Source organism: Pristiophorus japonicus, chromosome 6 (assembly GCF_044704955.1).
Source record: "Pristiophorus japonicus isolate sPriJap1 chromosome 6, sPriJap1.hap1, whole genome shotgun sequence".
Classification (NCBI taxonomy): domain Eukaryota; kingdom Metazoa; phylum Chordata; class Chondrichthyes; family Pristiophoridae; genus Pristiophorus; species Pristiophorus japonicus.
In genome coordinates this window covers 78,226,010-78,250,354 of record NC_091982.1, presented here as the reverse complement: position 1 = coordinate 78,250,354, position 24,345 = coordinate 78,226,010, and the positions used below count along the sequence as shown (strand labels likewise).

Below are 24,345 nucleotides of genomic sequence, written 5' to 3'. Positions count from 1 at the left end.
TGCTGAGCACCTCTAGTTTTTATTTCAGATTTCCAACATCCGCAGTATTTTGCTTCAGTAGTGTTTACACAGGAATGCTTCATGTAAATTTCTGTTTGAAATGTTTATATTAGCAGTTTCAAAGTTAAATGTTGACCTTAAAAAACATGATTCACTCATAATGCATGAAGTAAGGATTGTGGATGGCAAGTGCATGTCATTTTCAAATTTTTCTATATAGACAAATCTGCATATTCTGAGCAACTCTTTTGAAAGAAGGATATTTACCAGATGTTCGGTGGCATCTATAGTCAAAAACAAGCTGTTCCATATAGTAAAGTTGTTCAGTATGATTCTTTCAGCCAATGAGTTTCCTATTTAAAAAAGAAAACATATCAATCAATAAAGTTCATGATTTGAGGCTACATGTTAAAGTACACAATTAAAATGTATTTTTCCATTTCTCATCAAAGTTGCAAATGATCAACTCAGCTATTTTACTAATAAATAAATAAATAAATAAATAAATACAGAAATTGAAATGTTATACTTCCTCAAATAATTTCACTTTGGTAGTTGTATTTCTCAACAACTACAACAATACAAAAAAAGTGGTTACTCTTTTTCTGCAATGTCCCAGGTGAACAACATAGCACTGGGTGCATGATTACTGGAGTAAAATATGCCCTTAAAATTACTCATGACTGCATTGACCTTCCATTCCATATAGGAATAAAGACCCGATCGGTATATGTAGATTAGTTTATTAACACAAGAACAGATTTCCCAGTGTAGCGGCATTCAAACTATCAGCTGGATTTTGTGGATAAATGTAAAAGTTTGCTATCAAACTCAAAGGCTACCTACAATAAAATCCTAAAATTAAGAACTAATCTCTTCTTAAGGGACTGCCACTGGTAAAATCTATAGCGTGAAACTCATTGATAATACATGGAGAAATGACTGTTTAAATGGAGGCCAATGCTCATGGAGAGCATTAAGTTCACATCATATAATGAAAGCATTTTATAAGAAACAATAGGAGGGAACTTTTTATAAGACACACAGCATTTGGTCAGGGATGTGGTAAAAAAATGTATGTGAGAAACAGAATTAGCAAGCTTAATAAGATGCCGAAAGTCCAACCTCTGACCTGAAGCCCAAGACTGAAATTTGACTATCTTAGAAAGCCATCATTGGATTTTGACTCCGTGAAAGGCAATATCAAGAGTCAGGTCAAACATGATCAATAAATAATTATTTGCCTTCTGACTGGTCTTCCTCAATTCTAATGTTAACAGCAAAAGAAATTACCACATCATTGTAGATACAACCAGGTTGAAAGCAATGGGCATAGAGATCCATTTGTTTGGGAAAAAGGCTGAGGGGTGACCGAATAGAGGTTTTTTAAATTCTCAAAGGTTTTGATAGAGTAGATACAGAGAGAATGTTTCCACTCGTGGGGAAGAGCATAACTGGAGGCCATCAATATAAGATAGTCACCAACAGATCAAACAGGGAATTCACAAGAAACTTCTTTACCCAGATGGTGGTGAGAATGTGGAACTCGCTACCATAGGGAGTGGTTCAGGCAAATAGTATAGATGCATTTAAGGAGCGCCTAGATAAGCATATGAAGGAGAATGGAATAGAGGGTTATGCTGATAGGGTTAGATGAGGAAAAACAGGAGGAGGCTCAAGTGCAGCATGAACTGGTTGGGCCGAATGGCCTGTTTCTGTGCTGTATATCCTATGTAATCTTATGAGTATCTTGTGGAAAGACCATTCATGAGGGAAAAGGTTATGATGCCCAAGAGCACCCACTTCATTTTATTCCTGCAAGCTGGCTATAAATTTGAAAAGCAAATGATGTAATTCTGAAGAAAAACTTGCAAGGTAAAAAAAATTTGATTCGTCAATAAATAGATGTCAGGAGGGGAAGATAACATAGAATGATGATGACGACGACGACGACAACGTGTCCACAGGAGCATAATTTTCCCTGAAAGTGACATTTAAATTACAATAATTATTTCTAGACCGTCAATAATTTTTTTTTATAATCTCCATGAAAGCTACTTTCCAACTGTGTTGTGCCACTGAATCAAAATCTTCAATCACTGAGGTGGGAATATCCATTAGGAGAGCTAGCTGTGGGCACTGCCTTGAAGGACACATTGGGGGATATCCATTAAATATCATCTAATTTTGGCTTGGTGGCTGTCCCTTTAAATCCAGTCACAACACACAAGGTGTTTGTTCAATAAATGTTCTCAATAGTTTATACCCAAGACCCATATTCTTTTAACAGTTCACTTTTTCAAACAACTATCTAATTCCCTTTTGGAAGAATTATGGACTTGGTTTGTGGCAGGGAATTCCATATCCTAACAATCTTCTGTGCATTTTCCCCCATTTAATTCTTTGTGTCCTTCGTTAATGGGCCATAACTTGCTGTGGCAGAATATCTAATGGTGTTGAGATTTTTAAATGTTTTGTATGGCATGTTGCTGAAAGTGAGAGCCGATAACGGTGCAGCAAGGGAAACAAAGCATCTGGGACCTGAGTGAACAGGGAAAACTACTGTGTATCTCCTTAACCAATTAGATTGAAGGATTGCAAAATTGCCAGTGCAAGGACTGAGAAGGAAGTGTAAATTAGAATGGACGAATTCAATGCCAAATCAAGGACAGAAAGAGAAATAAAAGGGAGGGAAAGACGGATTGGATTGAGAGGAACAGAAAGGAAAAGAAGGAACAAGCCGCTGCACCTTTAATGCAGGTTGAACCGGCACTCTCGGGACCTGGCCTGTGCCGAATGAGGGGAGATTATCGACCCGAGGGGGGAAAGAGGAGGTTGCCCGAGGTCGGGGGGTGGGGGAGGAGATCGGCAGCCCGAGGGGGCCCTACTGGCCCCGAAGTGTCAGCAGGCCCCGAAGAGTCGTCGAGCCTTGAAGTGTCGGCGGGGCACAAGGACGCGGCCCACCGGCCCAACCCCCCGGAGGGAGTGCTGTGGGGAGGAGCAGCCGGCCTGAGGACCGTGGCTGCAGGAGTTCCAGCAGGGCGAGGAGGAAGGAGGAGGCAGCCAATAACCCCGGCATCGAGAGGAAAGATTATATTGGTGAGTAGGATTTTGACTGGCTCTGCGCATACGCCACCCGGCAATGGTGCTGGACGAGGGGTGGTGCTGGATAAGGGATAAAAGAGGTTTAACTTGTAGTTAATTTTCAGTGTCAGAGGTCGATTGGCAGTAATTAACATTTATCATGCCGTTAAAAGGGCACTTAGATTGAAATGGACAAGACTCAGCTGTCTATAGCAAGTTTAGCTTGGGCAAACACAGCAACTTCACGATGTTCGAAGCACTTTAATACTGAGCGAGACAGTGAGATGCCATTTGTGCAAAGCCAACAGCGGAGCACACATCCCGAACAACAACTTTTGGTTTGCCACATTTAACCATGCATCTTCCCTCACCTGAAGTTGCGGTAGCAATTGCGCATAAATACCATTACACTGACCCTTATTTTTTTTTTTTACAGCAAATTATGGGCCATTTTCTTGCCAATTACTGGTAACAATCATACTCTATTTAACCCATCAAATGTTTCATAATCTTGAAGACCTCTATTCGGTCACCCCTCAGACAGCTCTGGTTAATGAAATAGTTCCGAACCTCTCTTGAACGGAGCATTGTTTACCATAATGGTGAATGCTGAGCAGTGCTATGCTCAGAGTGCCAGTTTCAGAAATACAGATGTTTAAATCAGCCAAGGTGACTAAAAAAAGCCTGTCAACTTTAGTACTCTAAAAGTTTGATCTACATCAGATAGGTTCAGCAATACAGCGGGCTTTTACAGTTTATTGATCAGCTGTTTAAATTGCTGGCCAGGACTGCTCACCGGCACCTTAAACAGCTGAACAGCATTCTTTTGAGACATCTCTATTTTCCTGTAGGAATAATTTTAATTGAAAATGAATTTATGTATTTGTATTTGGACAATGGGAGCATACACATACACATAAAATATTTTTATATTGGCTCAGGTTAAAACGTTGGAACACAAACATTAATCGTTTAACTGGTCACTTTATAATAAAATTGATATGCCTTGTAAAATTGATACGTGATGTAAAAGCATAAGAGCTACTGTGATGTTGTCATGCAGTTACACATATGACCTAATATTATGATTATGAAACTTTGTTTATTAAAGACTATCTCTTAAAATATTTGTTCATTTTTTCAATTCTGATGGAAGGTTTGCATGCCCGAAGCATCAAAGTATTTGTTATCTGCACAGATAATGACTGTCATGTTGTTTTCATTATTTTTTGTTTTTGCTGAAGTGGTTCAAAAAAGATTGTACAAGTCCGCAGAGGAATCAACTGACAATGGGCAAAGTGGTGTCAGAATATTTGAGGAAGACAAAGGGTTGCAGAAGGTTTGGGGAGGGATTTGACAGGCAGAAACTTTGTGGGTTGAGAACTGATGGTTCCCATCTCTTGGGTGTCTCATCTTCACAAAGCAGCAATACCCTGTTCCTCAGAATGCTCCGAGCAACCCCCAAATATTAACAGACCATATCTTTCCACTGCTCCAAATCCTCCTTCTGATGGACTCCAAGACCATCCTCCCCACTTCCAGACCCCCAGGACACCTCAGTGCTCAGAAGGTCCTATATTGCATTCCCAATGGTTGCTGATTGCAGAACTGCCCACCCTCCATCCCCATGCTCCCAGATCCAAGGACCCCTCTCCCCTCACAGATCCTAGTAACTGCACCACTGTTCCTTTACCTCCCTTTAAGAACATAAGAAATAGGAGTAGGCCATTTGGCCTCTCGAGCCTGCTCCGCCATTCATTATCATAGCTGATCTGATCCTGGCCTCAACTCCACTTCTCCATCTGCTCCCCATAACCTTGGACTCCCGTATCATTCAAAAATCTGTCTATCTCCATCTTAAATATATTCAAATATCCAGCCTCCGCAGCTCTCTGGGGTAGAGAATTCCAAAGATTCACGACCCTCAGAGAAAAAATTCCTACTCATTTCTGTTTTAAATTCTGAAACTATGCCCCCTAGTTCTAGATTCCCCCATGAAGGGAAACATACTCTCTGTATCTACCCTGTCAAACCCCCTCAGAATCTTGTATGCTTTAATAAGATCACCTCTCATTCTTCTAAACTCCAATGAGTACAGGCCCAACCTACTCAAGCTTTCTTCATATGACAACCCCTTCATCTCAGGAATCAACCTCATGAACCTTCTCTGAACTGCCTCCAATGCAAGTATATCCTTCCTTAAAACTGAACGCAGTATTTCAGGTGTAGTCTTACCAACACCCTGTACAGCTGCAGCAGAACTTCCCTATTTTTATACTCCATCTCCCTTACAATAAAGGCCAACATTCCATTTGCCTTCCTGATTACTTGCTGTACCTGTAAGCTAACCTTTTGCGTTTCACATACAAGAACCCATAGATCCCTCTGTACGATAGCATTTTGTAATCGCTCCCCATTTAAATAATAATTTGCTTTTTTATTTTTCCTACCAAAGTGGATGACTTCACATTTTCCCACATTATAGAACATCTGCCAAATTTTTGCCCACTCACTTAGCCTATCTATATCCCTTTGTAGATTCTGTGTGTCCTCCTCACAACTTTCTTTCCCACCTATCTTTGTATTATCAGCAAATTTGACTACGTTACACTCGGTCCCTTCATCCAAGTCATTAATATAAATTGTAAATAGTTGAGGCCCCAGCACTGATCCCTGTGGCACCCCACTAGTTAAAGTATGCCAACCTGAAAATGTTCCGACTCTCTGTTTTCTGTTAGTTAGCCAATCCTCTATCAACGTTAATATATTACCCCCAACCCCGTGAATCCCAGTGATCCTGGTAACCCCCTACCAGTGCTCCCAGACCTTCTATGGCTTAAAATATCTTTACATCAGTCAATGAAAAGAAGCATTAAAGAAACTAGGAAAACAAAAACGTCAAATAAAATGGACCTCCTAAATTACTCATTGAATTGAACAGAGTTACCCAAGGATGTTCCTTTCAGGAACCATTTATCTTGGATGATTTTCCTTTTAACACAATATGAAGTGAAGGCCGAGCAACAGTCTTCCAACCTTGCTGGATTTTATTTTGTCCAACCAAGTTCCTTTCACAGATCTTAGTCCCCAAAGGGTATGGTAGGGCCTTGGTTATGGTACTGGACAAGCAACCTAGAGATTGAGGGGTCAAATCTTGTCACAATACATTGTGAAACTGAATTCAATAAATTTGATAATATTTTCATTTTTGGTGCCAGACCACAAATTAAGTGTCAGCTGTTGGCAGCACTCGTCAGAGATACCCCACTCCTCCACAAAGTATGTGTAGTACTCACCGATAGACTCGGCATTGACATCAATGCAATGGTGTGGACGAGTGGTACTTGCCGACTTGTTCCCCACTAAAGACGCCATAAAAAGTTAGGGCTGGTGAATTTTTAATGGCTGATGTGATAATTACCGCCAAACAACCTCGCTAGCCCTGAAAATGTAATTTTACAAGTGTGGTGCCTCATTCCTTCAAAAGTTAATTCGTGTTGGAAATTTAAAAACTTTTTCTGTCCATCTCTTCTTTCTCTCTCTTAATTCCATCTGTATTTCTCAATCTTTATTTCGCTTTCTGGACATGATTTAAATCTAATTTGTATTTCCTGCTTTATACTTCCTGGTTTAGACTCTGCGTGTTTCAGTGAGGATTCTTCAATCTTGAAGAGCCTTGCTGTTTCTTGTCCTGCTCACAAACGTCACAGATCCTCTATAGAAGCCACCACACTGGATCAGACGCTGGGCACCTGTCGGCAAGGGGAACGGCAAAAGCTGTTCCTTTGCTGCTGACTGCAAAATACATGGTGCCAAGAGGTCTTTTGCCCATTGGTACAAGAAGAAAAACAGAGCTCTAAATTATTTTGTTTTGAAGAAAATTTAAAGCGGATAATTTTCAAGAACATTAGGCAATAAAGAATGTCAAGAGAAGGAAACCTGATGTACAGGTGGCTTCCCCCCTTCCAGTAACCCTTCCTGAAAAGTGCATGTGTACTAGGCAAAGCTTATAGGAGGTAATACACTATGCTTTTAAAATTGAACAATTGGAAATCACGAGTTAAATCGTAGTGATTAAAGATGGATGACAAAATAGGTTTGGTTTTTGTTAAAAATATACTTCAAATCTATTTTGAAAATCTTGAACATTATTAAAGTATGCAACAAAAACATTCTTATGCATAGCCCACCTAAGCAGACACTGCCTCTCGTGCTTCACCAATCCTGCCATTATTAAACACTAAGCCATATGGAGTCCACTAAGCCTCTTGTATTGAATACTCAAGTTGTATAGGACCAGACCAATAACCACTAGCGCCAACAAAAATGCACAGCTTGAAAAAAAAAGCTTTTACAAGCTCATTAATAATTCACAGATTGAAGAAACCTTCCGAAACAAACACCCTATTTGTTAATGCTTGAACTTGTTAATTTTCATGATACATATAGCATGGAATATTCAAGAAATACATTAAGCTTCTTTAATCATTCATTACTTAATGATGAGCAACAGCATGTGAGTTTTTGCTTCAATGGCAGAATAAAAATAATCAATAAGGAGCTCGTACTAATGGTTTCAGCAGGGATTCTTGCAGCTTCCAATATTTTAAGGTACAGGGCGAAGATTCACTTTCGATTCACTTCAAAGGGAAATGGAATGGATACAATTTTGCCCCTCAATCTCTATTTTGCAAAGCTTAATGAAACCAAGAAACCAAACAATGTGCTATATTTTAGCCAAATTTTACATCGTGCAATTAAACAGGTTGAAAACTAACTGAAAATAAAGAAAAGACCACATAATAGCGTTTATATATCTTGGTTACAATTCCAATGTCCCAAGCAACACTACTCTATACAGTTAACTCAAACAAGGAGAAGCAGAAAGAATGACGACAAAAATTAATAGCAAATCTGGAACTAGCGCATATATCATGAAAAATTGACATTTGTGAACCTCAGCTGTGCTATTCTAAAAAAAGATCAGATTTGAAATTGATCATTTGCTTACATTGTGTTTTTTTAAAAACTTTCTATAAACATGTCTGGGTAGCAGTGGAATTTTATAATCCCATTAATTTTACTAATGATGTTTCTAATAGTTAGCAGTTCTACTCAGTGAAATACAGTAGGACTATTCATGTAAATAAGTGGCATGAAATACCAAAACTTATCATCCTGTATATTTACTGTGCGTCAGAACAACAAAGGGTGAGAATTCTAAGCGAGCAAATTTAGACCAACTAAAATTCTCAAAAATCCTTATTAATGGAATTATCTTATTTTGATGTTCTGTTGATGTAACCATACTACATTGCAATTGTATTTTGCAGTGATTTGCATTTTTTCTGGCACTCTTAATTGTTTATCAATAAGATATTGCTGTCTAATAAATGACCCGTTTCACTTGTTCAGAGCTCATTTTTTCACTGGGTCTTGTTTTAAGCCCTCATTAAGATAGCATTAAGCTGCTGGTTGCACATCCATTTAATTTTTAGTTTCTGATAAAAAAATGGGAACACAATACAAAATAGTATGAAAAATAAAAATTGACTGTCCTAAAAGTTTCATTCCTTTCTACATATCTGTATTATCTCACTGACTACCGTTATCACCTGTTTTCTATTTAGCAGTTTGCAGGTTATTTAACACCTTAATTCCCTCTCTGTGATTGGTATATCTGTTGGTCTCTTCCCCTCCTGCCCCCAACCCCTTTCTTTCTACATTTCCAGTCTTACTTAAATACCTGTTATCTCTTAGCCGTGAAGGTTACATAGTTGAAACACCATAATCGGTCTTTTCTCTTTACAGATGTTGATTGACCTGTGTATTTCCAGCATTTTCTTTTAAAGCTATAAATTAAAAAGGTAAATCTGCAAATTCTGGAAATTAAAGTATTGCACTTTTAAAAATAACTATCCATATGTTTTTTTTAAAAAAGGAACTTGAAATTGGGATTCCATCCATTTTTATTGTGTCTGCATATTAAGTGACATATGATGCAAACAACTACAATTATAACGGATGAAATTGGCCCTGGTTGTTGCTGATAACACAGAAAAATACACTTGCGTATCAACAGGCATTCATAAATTTCTCATATCTTAATGTAATCTTCAGCAATCCAAGTTCAGCAAGTGACAGATAATTTGATGCCCAAACTTCTGTATAAAAGGAACAGCATTTCAGGCAATGACACTAAAATATGTTCCACAAGTGATGAATGGCATTTCATCACTAGTTTTCTCTATAGATTTTTTGGATTAATACATAATGTTGAGGTGCAGCCAGAGAATCTCTTGTGCTTCTGGCATAAACATGGCACATAATTCCATCAGTGGATGAACAGAGGCTTTGCAGAACACTTAATTCCATCAGTGACAAACAGGGGAAAACTTTGCTTAAGCTTCCACAAATATTTACAACCAGTTTCACAGCTCATTTGTCCTAGCATAGATCAGATATTACCAAGCCAAGTAGTAGAATTTTTATAATTGAATCTTTGAAGTAGTGAGTAAGTAACTTCACAATCAATTTTTCTTGCCAAGGTTACTGCCTAGGTACTGAGCATTCCAGTTAATGCATCATTTGTCCCCACGGTCCAGTTTTACCTATATTTGCTTCCAGTCATTCGATTATCATTTGCCTTTTAAGGGAAAGGTAACCATTTTGTAGATGGTAGAGGGCAAGAGTCACAACAATGAGAACAATGTCACATCCACCACATCATGGACAACTGGTTTAACTATTTATTGCCTGATCTGGCTGGACCACATAAACCACTATCGGGTCCTGCACTCCTCTGTCAAAACTGCTCACGATTCCAAGATCACCCTGGAATGCATAGATAACCCCCAACTTCCCTTCTCCAGTAAAACCAGTCATCTTACATCCCTGCTCTAACCCTAAATTCATATCTTTCTAGTTTTTCTACTATGTCCCATCATGCCTTCTCAGAGTTCACCTTGTCCACAAGACCCATCTCCTGCTCCCTCAACCCTATTCCCACCAAACTGCTGACCACCCAACTTCCCTTCCTGGCACCCATGTTAGCTGATATTGTTAATGGTTCCCTCTCCTCAGGTACTGTCCCCCTCCCCTTCAAATGCCATAATCGCCTCAAAAAAAAGCGACCCAAGACCCCATTATCATTGCAAACTACCATCCCTCCTTATCCTTTGACACTGCTAACCACACTATCCTCCTCCAACACCTCTCCTCCAGTGTCCAGCTGGATGGGAATGCCTTCCAATGCCAGCTGACCTTCTAGCCAGAAAATCACTTTTCTTCCCATTCCTGCTCCGTTACCTCTGAAGTCCCCCAAGGATCTATCCTTGACCCCCTCCTATTTCTTATCTGCATGCTGCCCCTCGGCAACATCATCTGAAAATACAATGTCAAGTTCCACATGTACGTTGACGAAACTCAGCTCTACCTCATCATTATCTCTTGATCTCTGATTCGTCACACTGCTTGTTCGACATCCAGTACTGGATGAGTAGAGATTTCCTCCAAATAAATATTTGGAAGACCGAAGCCATTGTCTTCAGTCTCCGCCACAAACTCCATTCTGTAGCCACCAACAACATCCTTCTCCCCATCCGAGGCTGAACTAGTCCGCTCCTAACCTTAGTGTCGTATTTGACCTATCACCAAGACCACCTACTTCCACCTCCATAATATCGACCGACTCCGCCCCTGCCTCAGCTCATCTGCTGCTGAAACCCTCATCCATGCCTTTATTAGAGATAGTGGATGCAATTTTCTGGAATTCCCTAGATTTTAGAACAATCCCCAAGAATTGGAAGGGAGCAAACATAACCCCACCATTTAAGAAAGGAGGAAGGAGTGGGGGGGTGGGGGGAAATCAGGAAACTAAAGTCCAGTCAGCCAGACATCAGTAGTAGGCAAAATGCTAGAATCTATTATTAGGGATGTGGTAACAGGACACTTAGAATATCGTAATATGATTAGGCAGTCAACATGGTTTTATGAAAGGGAAATTGTATTTGACAAATCTGTTGAGTTTTTGAAGATGCAGAAGGGAGAATCAATGGCTGTTGTGTATTTGAGTTTTCAAAAAGCATTCGATAAGGTGCCACACAAGAGGTTAGTACACAAAATTAGGACTCATGGGATTGGGGGCAATATATTAGCATGGATTGAGGGTTGGTTAATGGACAGAAAAGAGAGAGTATGAATAAACGGGACTTTTTCAGGTTGGCAGGCTGTAACTAGTGGGGTATCGCAAGGATCGGTGCTTGGGCCTCAGCTATTCACAATCTATATTAATGATTTGGATGAAGGGACAGAGTGCAACATATCCAAGTTTGCTGATGATACAAAGTTAGGTGGGAAGATAAGCTGTGAGGAGGATGCAAAGAGGCCGAGAGAGCTATAGATAGGTTGACTTGAGTGGTAAAACAGCAAATGGAATACAATGTGGGGAAGTGTGAAGTTATCCACTTTGGTAGGAAAAACAAAAAAAAACTGAATATTTTTTGATTGGAGACTGGGAAATGTTTGCATTCAAAGGGACCTGGATGCCCTTAGTAAGAAACAGGAGCAGGAGTAGCCCACACGGCCCCTTGTACCAGCTCTTCCCTTCAATAAGATCATGGCTGATCTGATCTTGTCCTCAACTCCACTTTCCTGCCTGTTCCCCATAACCCTCGACTCCCCTATAGTTCAAAAATCTGTCAATCTCAGCCTTGAATATATTCAATGACTCAGCTTCCACAGCTCTCTGGGGTAGAGAATTCCATACATTCACAACCCTCTGGGATAAGAAATTCCTCCTTATCTCTGTCATAAATGGGTGACCCCTTTTTCTAAAGCTATGCCCCCTAGTTCTAGATAACCTCCATGAGGGGAAACATCCTCTCAGTATCTCCCCTGTCAAGCCCCCTCAGAATCTTGTATGTTTCAAGATCACCTCTCATTCTTCTAAACTCCAATGAGTACAGGCCCAACCTTTCCTCATAAGACAACCAATTCATCCCAGGAATCAAACAAGTGAACCTTCTCTGAACTGCCTCCAATGCAAATATATCCCTCCTTAAATTGAGAGACCAAAACTGTATGTAGTACTCTCGGTGTGGCCTCACCAACGCCCTGTACAGTTGTAGCAAGATTTTCCTACTTTTATACTCCATCCCCCTTGCAATAAAGGTCACCATTCCATTTGCCTTCCTAATTATTTGCGATACCTGCATACTAACTTTTGTGTTTCATGTACGAGGACATCCAGATCCCTCTGTACCGCACCATTCTGTAGTCTCTCTCAATTTAAATAATATTTTGTTTTTTTATATTCTTCCTATCAAAGTGGATAACCTCATTATACTCCATCTGCCAAATGTTTGCCCACTCACTTAACCTATCTATATCCCATTGCAGACTCTCTGTCCTCCTCACAACTTGCTTTCCCATCTATCTTTGTATTGTCAGCAAATTTGGCAACAATACACTCGGTCCCTTCATCCGTCATCAGTATAGATTGGAAATAGTTCAGGCCCCAGCACCCAGCACTCCGTGGCACCCCACTTGTTACAATTTGCCAACCTGAAAATTACCCATTTAACCCAACTCCCTGTTTTCTGTTAAATAGCTATCCTCTATCCATGCTAACATATTACTGCCAATATCGGGAGCATCTTGTGCAGTAACCTTTTATGTTGTACCTTATCGAATGCCTTTCAGAACTCCAAATACACTGCATCTACTGGTTCCACTTTATCCACCCTGCTCAATTCATCCTCAAAGGACTGTAATAAATTTGTCAAACACTATTTCCCTTTCATAAACCATGTTGACTCTGTTTGATTGTACTATGATTTTCTAAATGTCCTGCTCCTATTTCCTTAATAATGGATTCAGGCATTTTCCCAATGACAGATGTTGGGCTTACTGGTCTATAGGTTCCTGCTTTCTGTTTCCCTCCTTTCTTGAATAGAATCATGAATCACAGAAAGTTGACATGCAGGTACAGCAAGCAAATAAGAAAGCAAATGGTATGTCAGCTTATGTTGCAAAGGGATTAGAGTACAAAAGTAATGGGGCTACAAGTTCGGTATTGCCTGCTTTGAGGAGGTGATGCCGCCAGAGCACTACCTTTAGCGCTGAGCGATATCTACCATTTCAAAGTGGGATATTTAGTTGCATCACCCCAAGGAGAGTGGAGTGCAAAGAGAAGCGTTCCACATTGCTCTTCGGGACCTAATGGAGGGATAGCGCAGGAGGCCCACTCAATTATTGGCGCGAGGATGCCAGCATCCTAGCGCCTAAAGATTAAATAAAAAATCCAATTGAAAAATAAACCTTATCTACACTTCCCCACTACTGCAACAAATAAATAAAAGTTGAAAAAGTGTAAATTCAGCACTTACCTTGCACTCTGGACGATATCGCCCCGGGATTGGTGCTGAACTATCTGCTTTCCCCCGTTACTCTCAGCGCTAGGCGAAAGACTGAATTTTGTAAACACGTTGCTACGGGGGCGTTGCATACTCAGTGATGTCACCGAGTGGGCGGCCCTAGTGAGTGCAATGAAAAATGTCAACTCCACCGCTAAACCTTCACTGAAGTTCGCGGCAGGCACTGATGGCGCGCGCTCGGGTGGGAGGTACTTAGTGCCCAGTTAGTGCTAACCAACCGAATTTTTGGCCCTGAAAGTCTTACTACAATTATACAAGGTATTGGTGGGGCTGTACTTGGAATACACTGTACACATCTGGTCTCCTTACCCAAGAAAAGACATACTTGCCTTAGAGGGAGTGAAACGAAGGTTCACCAATCTGATTCATGGGATGTGAGGGGATTGCCCCATGAAGAAAGATTGAGTAGACTAGCCCCATACGCCCTAGAGTTTAGAAGAATGAGAGGTGATCTAATTGAAACACATAAAATTCTTAAGGGGCTTGACAGGGTAAATGCTGGAAAATGTTTCCCCTGGCTGGGGAATCTAAAACATGGGGTCACAGTCGTAGAATAAGGGGTAAGCCATTTAGGATTGAGATGAGGAGAAATTTCTTCACCCAAAGGATTGTGAATCTTTGGAATTCTCTACCCTAAAGAGCTGTGGATCCTCAGTCGTTGAGTATATTCAAGATAGAGGTTGATAAATTTTTGGGAACTAAGGGAATTAAGGGATTATGGCAATAGTGCGGTAAGGTGGAATTGAGGTAGAAGTATGGAAAGATAGAAAAAGAGCAACCATAGATTGCAAGGCTTGCTGGGACATTATATTTGGTCAACCTAGGAATTAGAGCTTACTTCAGCAAACAAGCTGTCAGCAGTTGAAACCACGGGTTGCAATACCTCACAGCAGCTAAGGTCATCTGTCTTCTCTGTCTAATTATAATCACAAATAGGATGTGATAATCAAAAAAAACAGACAGTGTGTACAGGGGGCAAGGAGAGGTTAGCCCAAAATAAGGAACGGATAGCTAAGACAAGTAGCCATTGGATAACACTGATGAGATAATTAAATTAACTGCTAGACTCTGCACTATTACAAAAAAAAGAGGAACCATCACATATGATAGGAGTTGTTTACTTGGGTGTATAAATATGTTCCAATTCCTGTGTATTACCGCGGTTGGTACCCTAAGCTTTTGTCTAGGGCACTCTCCCCTTGTATACAAGTAACAATAAACTAATAATCTGACGGTCTGCTTGTGTTAAGAGTCTTACCTTGAATCGGTGTCGACAGAAGATCAATCATGATCGTTAAATGGCGGAGCAGGCTCGAAGGGCCAAATGGCCTATTCCAGCTCCTATTTCTTATGTTCTTATTACCTCTAAACTTGACTGTTCCAATGCTCTCCTGCCCCACCTTCCACCCGACATAAACTTGAGCTCATCTAAAACACTTCTGCCTGTATCCCAACTCACACAAAATCCGATATACCCATCACCCCTGTGCTCGCTGACCTACACTGGCTCCTGGTTTGGCAACATTCTTATCCTCATTGTCAAATCCTTCCATGGCCTCACCCCCTCCCATCTCTGTAGCCTTATACAGCCCTACAAGCTTTCGACATCTCTGCGCTCCTCCAATTCTGGCCTCTTGCACACCCCCGATTTTAAATCGCTCCACGTGTGGCAGTTTTGCCCAAGCCCCAAGCTCTGGAATTCCCTCCATAAACCTCCGCCTCTCTACAGCTCTCTCCTCAATATGCTCCTTAAAAACTTCCTCTTTGTCCAAGGTTTTGGTCACCTGTCCCAATATCTCATGTGATTCACAGTCACAGAAATGGAGTGAATTGATACCCACGACTAACTTAACTTCCTTATTCACTGTAACTTTCTTCAGCTTTAACATGGCATTCAGGATATTGTTCTGTAATTAGTGTTTGTAGCTGAAATTGTTAAGAAGAGGCGCTCAGTTGTTTGAGTATCCTGAGCTATGACCCAACAAATGTTGACTTTAACTATAATTTTTGGCCCTCCCTGCAACCTGTGACCCAACCCCACAAAATTTAAGACTTCATAAGTATTTGGTCTTCTAATCTTATCCCATGATTTGGAGATGAAAAAATCTTCACATTCCTATTGTATCCCTTCCGGGATAGAAATGAAAATGTCTAAATGAGAAAATGGTTGGCTGATCTTTATGTGAAAGCACTAAATGTACATGATTTCTGACACTGAGGAATTAATGTGTTAATTCATAATGGATTGTTTTTATTGATGCAGCAATAAATTCAGTAACTCATATGTTCAAATGTTTGATTGCAATAATACTACTTCCAAAATATCACTGGGTTTAATGCACGTTTTGTATCATTCCCATTCCTTCCAACCACATTGCCCTCTCCCCGTTCCCCCTCCCTCAAGCAATATCGATCATTGACTACAGGTAATATATGAAGAAAATACCTCAGTCAGATTATATATATAATCTAGTTGAAAGGAAAGATCATTTCTTGGAAGGAATTGTTTCATTGAATGGATTGTGGTTTATAATAAAAGCAGTCTGCTTTTTTAACATTTCAATTTTGTTTGTATATGATTTTTTTTTAGTTCTAAATAGTGATATTGCAGGGCATTAAAAATTGTGCATGTAGAAATTGATATCAGTAATAGTAAAATCCTCAACACTGACAATGCAGTTATATCAATCCTAAAGGCTGGGTTGTGGCTCTTCTCACATTGTGAAGGAAGAATCAACATGGTTATATGAAAGGGAAATCAGGTTTGGCAAATCTATTAAGAGTTTTTTGAGGATGTAACTAGCACGGTAGAGAAAGGTGAACAAGTGGATGTAGTATATTTGGATTTTTAAATTCGATAAGGTGCTACACGAAAGGTTGTTATACAAGATAAGGGCTCATGAGGTTGGGAGTAATATATTAGCATGGATAGAGGATTGATTAAAAAACAGAAGAGAGAGAATAGGAATAAATGGGTCATTTTCAGGTTGGCAGGCTGCACTAGTGGGGTGCTGCAAGAATCAGTGCTGGAGTCTCAGCTATTTATAATCTATATTCATGACTTGGATGAATGGACCAAGGGTAATATATCCAGGTTTGCTGACAATACAAAGTTAAGTGGGAAAGTTAGCAGTAAGGAGAACACAAAGTCTGCAATGGGGTGTAGATAGGTTTTTTCAAGTGAGTCAGCAATAAAGGTGGCAGGAGGAGTATAATGTGGGGAAATGAGAGATTATTCACTTTTTGGTTGGAAGAATAGAAAAACAGAATTTAAAAAAATGTTGAAAAACTATTAAACGATCATGTTCTGAGGGATTTGGGTGTCCTTGTACACAAAACACAGTTAACATGCAAGTACAGCAAGCAATTAGGAAGGGAAATAGTATGTTGGCCTTTATTGCAAGGGGGCTGGAATATAAAGAAGTCTTGGTGCAATTGTACAGGGTTTTGGTGAAACCACACCTGGAGTGCTGTGTACAGTTTTGGTCTCCTTTACCTAAAGGAAGGATATACTTGCCTTAAGAGGAGGTGCAACCAAAGTTCACTAGATCTGGGATAAGAGGGTTGCCCTATGGTAGAATGGGCCTATACTCTCTGAAGTTTAGAAGAATGAGAGGTGATCTCATTTAAATGTATAAAATTCTTAGAGGGCTTGGCAGGGTAGATGCTGAGAGGTTGTTTCCCCTAGCTGGGAAGATTAGAACTAGGGGGCACAGTCTCAGGATAAGGGGTCAGCCATTTTTGACTGAGATGAAGAGAAATTTCTTTGCTAAAACGGTTGTGAATCTTTGGAATTCTCTACTCCAGTTGGCTGTGGATACTCAGTTGTTGCGTATATTCAAGGCTGAGATCAATAGATTTATGGATTCTGAGGGAATTAAGGGATATGGGGATCGGGCAGGAATGTGGAATTGAGGTCAAAAATCAGCCATAATACTGAATGTTGAAGCAGGCTCTAGCAGCTGTTGGCCGACTCCTGCTCCTATTTCTATGTTCTGATGTACTCAACAGCATGGGAAGTCAGTTACTATTTTAAAATTTCGAGATAAATGCACGCAAGGTGTTTGCTCTTCAACTTAACCCCTGAATCCATATGATCGAGTATGGCTCGATGAATTGAATTGTATTTCGTGACAGCCTTAATCCAGGAAGAACACTATGATTTAGATTTGAATGCATAGTGAATTTAAGTACTATATCTTTACAAACACGAAAACCAAAATATATGTGCTAAATATATTCAGCACCATTAAATTGAAAAGTCTACTGCATGACAAGTTACTGTGGCAGTTAATGCAGTTATTGAAGTCCAACTACAATGCAAGTCAGGCCAAGATAAATCTATGAACATCAAAGTGAAACTGTCAGAACAAAGACGCTGCTTTGGACATTAATTTATCAAATTTGTCTGTTTTTGGGCAAATCCCTGCATTGAGATGATGTGAATCATTCATGATTCCTGTTGTTTGAGACCATGATTATACTTTGAAAACTGTCACAGCAACATGGTTTTTGTGGAGCAAAGCAGAAATATCCTGTAAGTTAATTCAGAGATAATATCACAGATGAAACATACAAATGCAATGCTACTATAATCTTCACATTAAAGAAATTGATGAGGAATGTTCAAAGAGTTGGAGGTTTTAAGTGGCCGCACTTTAAAAAAAAAACAGCCCACAAAAGATACGATTATGAAACTCCCATTTCTATCACTTTCTTGCCTCCTCCTGACCTAACAGATAGGCATTCAAAACTGATGCTATAAAAAAAATGCTCTGCCTCCAAATGTTGTATTCTTCATAAATCTTGACCAGCTGCAATTTAGAGACGACATTCCCATGGTTCTAATTTGAGTGGATTGATATTTCTCCAGAATATTCAGTCATCTATGAACTGTATATTACTGGATTTCACATGGCATTTCTCATGGCAAACCAGACAATAGCTATCTCTTTTACCCATGTGGATGTGTGTGTTCATTGAATAATTATGCAACAAAAGACTGAAGTTGCCTCAAAGCAGATACAGTACCTAAATACATTATGTAAGTGTATTCAACAAGACCAAGAAGTAGTTTTGTGATTGCAAATCCAGCAAGAGCTTTGCCAAAATGTGTGAGTTTTGTGACAAGTATTAAAATGTTGTTTCTATGCCAGGTGCACAATTACCCTCTGTTGCAAAGCAATGTTATGTAACAGTTTGCATTCTGAACAATAGTGTGTGATTTTTATAATATATAAAATTACAATGGTAACTGGACGTATTACATTGTAAGATTGATGAAATGATGGGCATAAAAACATATTCAAAGGCTTTCTGATTAAGGCAGAAAGTAGCAAAACAATACAGACCAGCAAGCTTCAATCCCCTCACTGAGCTAAGGTAGCTGAGCTCAGTCAAATTGCAGTAGGAGGCTACAATTACTCTCAGTGATGTCTGAAAGGGAAAATCAGTCACTGATGATTGCTATCCAGCAGCAACTTCTGGGAACACGTGTGTGTGAAGATCTGGTGAGAAAATAATTCTCCTTGGCAGTAATGCTCTCTGCAACAGAATAACCTGCTGACACAATCTCACACCTAAAAAATATCCAATTCGATAAAGGTACCAGGGACTGCCTCTTGGCAAAGAAAAATTAATTATAAAATCAATATCAGGTTTTTATTTTAAATTATCAAGGTCATCGATGTACTGTTTTCATATAAAAAAAAACCCAGAATGACCACATTCAATCACCAAAACATCGGTAAAAATCTAGGACTTCCATGCAGTAAAAACGATAACTTAAGTCAAATTCTATAAATCAGTGGCCCTGATTTTCACTGTTTTTAATTCTCTTATAAGACACCATTTTTATATCTAAGTTGTCAGATTCTGTACCACATAGATGTACTAGGAAATGAGAGAGCTTGGAAGTAACCCTATTTTAAAATATGACTGTGCTGGAACCTGCAGTGGGTTGCAGTAGGGGAGAGACAACAGAGATATCTAGAGTAGAAACTGAAAATGCTGGAAAACACCAAGCAGATCAGGCTGCATCTGTGGGGAAAAGAAGGTAGGGTTACTGGGCTCAATTTTCCCCCAATGCCGTTTTTTGGCGTATTTGAAGAGTTACGCCCATTTTTTTGGGGTCCAACTATGGCAAAAAAAAAATCATCCAACTTTCCCCGTTTGAATTGTTGATTTTGGCGCCGCATAGCCTGTCCTTTAGCTTTAAGGGTGGAGACTAAGATTTGCGCCAAAAAGATCGGGCTGCCAGGGTAATGATGGACACACTGCGGGCTGAGGCTGGAGAGTGGAACATACAACATACAATAACAATGGCCAGCTCACAGCAACCTGCACAAGCACCCTGCACATTGCAGCAGCTTACCAGCATTAAATTATTGAAGAGTTTATGCCAAAAATCTATCCCCCCACTTCTGGTGCCGGTTGCTGCTGCTAGCCCTGGCCAGAAGGCCTCCCTCCTCCCGGTGCTGGTTGCCGATGCTAGCCCTGGCCTAAAGGATTCCTCTACTACCGGTGCCAGGCGCCGCTCCGAATCCTGGCCGAAAGGCCTCCACCTTCGCCATGCTGCTGCTGTCTGGGCTGTGGAACTGCATCCGCTGCGCTGATTCTCTTATCTGTGCTGATTTTGTTAACTGCCTAGAGGTTTTTTCCCCAGAGTGGTCACTCCAGAAAAACTGGAGTAAATCGGAGCTAGCCAAGCTTGCTTAAATGGCCAGAATTGGCGTGTGTAGCAGATTACGCCGCCAATGAGGTAAAAAAAAATCTTAGCCTAAAATAATCCTACCTAAGTGAATTACACTAGCGCAGAAACTGAAGAAACGTGGGAGATTTTAATCTACTCAAAAAAAAACAGTGCACGCCAAAAAAACAGCGCAGATAATTGAGGAAAATTCAGTCCAATGTCTCAGGGTTCTGATGCAAGGTTACAAGACCTGAAATGTTAACCTCTCTCTCCCACAGATGCTGCCTGACCTGCCGAGTGCTTCCAGTATCTTTTGTCTTTATTTCAGAATTCTAGCATCTGCATTATTTTGCTTTTGTTTTAGAAATGTCTAGAGGTTGCATAAATCGAACAGAAATCTGCAAGTAATTTTTAAAGTGGAAAAGCAAAAAAAAACCTTAGAGTTCAAAACAGACAAATACCTTAGTGATGCTTAGAACATCAAAAAAGTGTGAACATTGAAAACCAGAGAGTCCTAAGCACATCATTGTAACATCAAGTATACAGCACCAAAACAGGCCATTCAGCCGAGATTTATAGAATTGGTCATTTATGCTCCACACGAGCCTTCTCCCACCCCTCTTCATCTAACCCTATCAGCATATCTTTCTATTTCTTTCTCCAGTGTGTGCATATCTAGATTCCCCTGAAATGTATCTATGCTATCTGCCTCAACTGCTGGTAGCAAGTTCCACATTGTAACCACTCTCTGGGTAATAAAGTTTCTCCTGAATGACCTACTAGATTTATAAGTGACTATCTTATATTTATGGCCTCTAGTTTTGGACTCCCCTACAACTGGAAATGTTTTTACTACGTCTACCCTAACATACTCTTTCAGTATCTTAAAGACCCCTCAGTCTCCTCTTCTCTAGAGAAGAGCCTCGGCCTGTTTAGCCTTTCTTGATAAGAATATCCTTTCAGTTCTGATATCATTCTCATAAATCTTGCCTTCTCCTTTTTATAATGTGGAGACCAGAACTGTACACAGTACTCAATGTGTGATCTGACTAAGGTTCAATACAAGTTTAACATAACTTTCCTGCTTTTCAATTCTATCCCTCTAGAAATGAATCTTAATGCTTGGTTTGCTTTTTTATGGCCTTATTAAGCTTCGTCACTACTTTTAGTTATTTGTGAATGTGATATATTCACAGAGTACAAGCACACACAGCTTCCAACATGGCAGGCAGCTCTCTCTCGGAAGCCTCCGGAATCTGCCTGGTTCTGTTTATTATTAACTCTGCAGTTGCAGTACACAAAACGTCCACATCCACCGTGTGGAGCTACAAACATTACAAGCTTACAGATATTACACTTCTCCCTCCTTAATGAAGAAGTTATTATAACAAACATCATACATAACTTTCATGTTTATATATAACAGGATATAACTTTTTTTTTCCAGATTTACAAATTTAACTTTACCACTTGTTTTCTGTTTCGAAGAGGATACCTTCGCTCTCGAACAGAACCTTCCAAACGTGGTGTCGAGTCTAAACTCATTCGAGGCTCATCCTGAGGAACGTTTTCCTCCACGGAATTTCCTTGATTTTCATTTGAACTCACTAACTTCAGGCTCTTTGTTTTCCTGACTCGTACTTTCATTCTGATTCTCTCCTGATTTGTTTCCAGTACATTGGATTTAGGATTTGCTACTGGTGTATCAAAACTATCTGAGTCAGAAATAATTGAATCATTCCCACCTTCAACTCCTTCCATGGTATTCTCCCAACACTCTTTCTTGTTCTTATGCAAAAGGCATGCCTGTGTGAATCTCTGTAGTGTGTGTATGGGCTGTAACGTGCTTCTCCTTTATAGCTGGGTTATTACAGGAAATAGTGTGGAATGCTCACCGTGCACTTATCCTCTGCAATAGGCGGGAAAACATGCTCACAGACTATATAAACTTGGCTCAAACAGGACATCAAGATTTTATACTTGAGTATGAATCATTCCCACCTTCAACTCCTTCCATGTCTGTCGGTAAAATATCAATATGAACAAACCTAACCTGTCCATTGTCAAACATCTTTACCAAATATGTGCGAGGACCACATATCTTCACCACTCTTCCTGGTAACCACTTTAACCATTTATGGTGATGGTTCTTCACTCTCACCTTCTGGTTTAATTTCACACTTCTTTCTTTTACTCTACCGCTATCATGATTCTCTTTCTGTCTTAATTGTGTCTCTTCTACGGACTGTGCCAAATTTGGTTTTAACAACGAGAATCTGGTTCGTGGCTGTCGTTTAAGAAACAACTCTGCTGGTGTTTTACCAGTAGTTGTATGAGGAGTATTTCAAAATGTAATCAAAAAATTAGCCAATTTGTGATCCAATGACAACTGTCGTTTCCTTGGATTTGGATTTAACATTTGTTTTATGAGGGCATGTTTTACAATTTGTACAGTGCGCTCTGCTGCACCATTCGAAGCAGGGTGGTATGGTGAAACCTTGGTATATTTCACACCATTTTTGCTCGTGAATTGTGCAAATTCTTAACGAAATTGTTGTCCATTATCCGAAACAATTTCTTCAGGGAGGCCAAATGAAGAAAATAATTTTCGTAAAATGTCCGATGTTTTACTTGTTATTTTCCACAATGAAAACACCTCCACCCACTTCGAATGGCTATCAATCACAATGAACAATTGTTGTCCTTCTAACTCAGCAAAATCAATATGTAGCCTTTGCCACACCCTGGGAGGCCAGTTCCATGGTTGTAATGGTACTGGTGGTGGTTGCTTGCTTACCAATTGACATGTCGTACATGGACACACGATGTACTCTATATCTTTATCAAGACTTGGCCACCATAAATAACTGCGTGCAAAACTCTTGGTCAAGCACATTCCCAGGTGCTGGTCATGGAGGTCTCCTAATAATTTGGACCTGAATTTATTTGGTATAACCACTCTTGCACCCATGATACAATCTTTATCAAGTGAAGTAGAAAGAAATCAAAAGGTGACGTCACAGCCAAGAGGGTAAGTGATTGGCTGGATTGGTGAGTAGTTTTTCTTTTTTCTCTTCTATATCAGTGAGTAACTTTTAACATTGTTGTTGCCAATTTAAGTGTATCTAAGGGTTAAGTCATGGCAGGAGAGCTCGGTCGGGTGTTATGCTCCTCCTGTACCATGTGGGAACTCAGGGATGACTCCAGTGTCCCTGTCGACTATGTGTGCAGGAAGTGTATCCACCTCCAGCTCCTGACGGTCCGCGTTGCGGAGTTGGAGCTGAGGGTGGATTCACTCTGCAGCATCCACGATGCTGAGAATGACGTGAGTATCACGTGTAGCGAGTTGGTCGTACCGCAGGGAAAGGGTCCACAGCCAGATAGGGAATGGAAGACCAACAGGAAGAGCAGTGCAAGGAAGGTAGTGCAGGAGTCCCCTGTGGTCATCCCCCTGCAAAACAGATACACTGTTTTGCGTACTGTTGAGGGATGACTCATCAGGGGAGGGCAGCAGCAGCCAAGTTCATGGCACCGTGGCTGGCTCTGTTGCACAGGAGGGCAGAAAAAAGAGTGGGAGAGTGGTAGTGATAGGGGATTCAATTGTAAAGGGAATAGATAGGCGTTTCTGCGGCCGCAACTGAGACTCCAGGATGGTATGTTGCCTCCCTGGTGCAAGGGTCAAGGATGTCTCGGAGCGGGTGCAGGACATTCTAAAAAGGGAGGGAGATCAGCCAGTTGTCGTGGTGCACATTGGTACCAACGACATAGGTAAAAAAAGGGATGAGGTCCTACGAAACGAATTTAAGGAGCTAGGAGCTAAATTAAAAAGTAGGACCTCAAAAGTAGTAATCTCGGGATTGCTACCAGTGCCACGTGATAGTCAGAGTAGGAATCGCAGGATAGCGCAGATGAATAAGTGGCTTGAGCAGTGGTGCAGCAGGGAGGGATTCAAATTCCTGGGGCATTGGGACCGGTTCTGGGGGAGGTGGGACCAGTACAAACCGGACGGTCTGCATGGGCAGGACCGGAACCAATGTCCTAGGGGGAGTGTTTGCTAGTGCTGTTGGGGAGGATTTAAACTAATATGGCACGGGGATGGGTACCAATGCAGGGAGACAGAGGGAAACAAAAAGG

General features: G+C 40.4%; 1 protein-coding gene across 10 annotated transcripts in view; it reads right to left on the bottom strand.

The window, feature by feature from the left end:
- The window catches only part of LOC139265703 (ecto-NOX disulfide-thiol exchanger 2-like), a 460,596-nt gene that overhangs the window by 251,913 nt on the left and 184,338 nt on the right, over window positions 1-24,345 (bottom strand). For all 10 annotated transcript variants that reach the window (XR_011593606.1, XM_070882954.1, XM_070882953.1 and 7 more), the window contains one exon: window positions 268-353. Coding sequence is in view for 8 of the 10 variants with exons in the window: in XM_070882954.1 (XP_070739055.1) it covers window positions 268-310 (43 nt within the window). In the remaining 2 variants the exon portion in view is untranslated. Of the gene's footprint in view, window positions 1-267; window positions 354-24,345 lie in introns of those variants that run through there.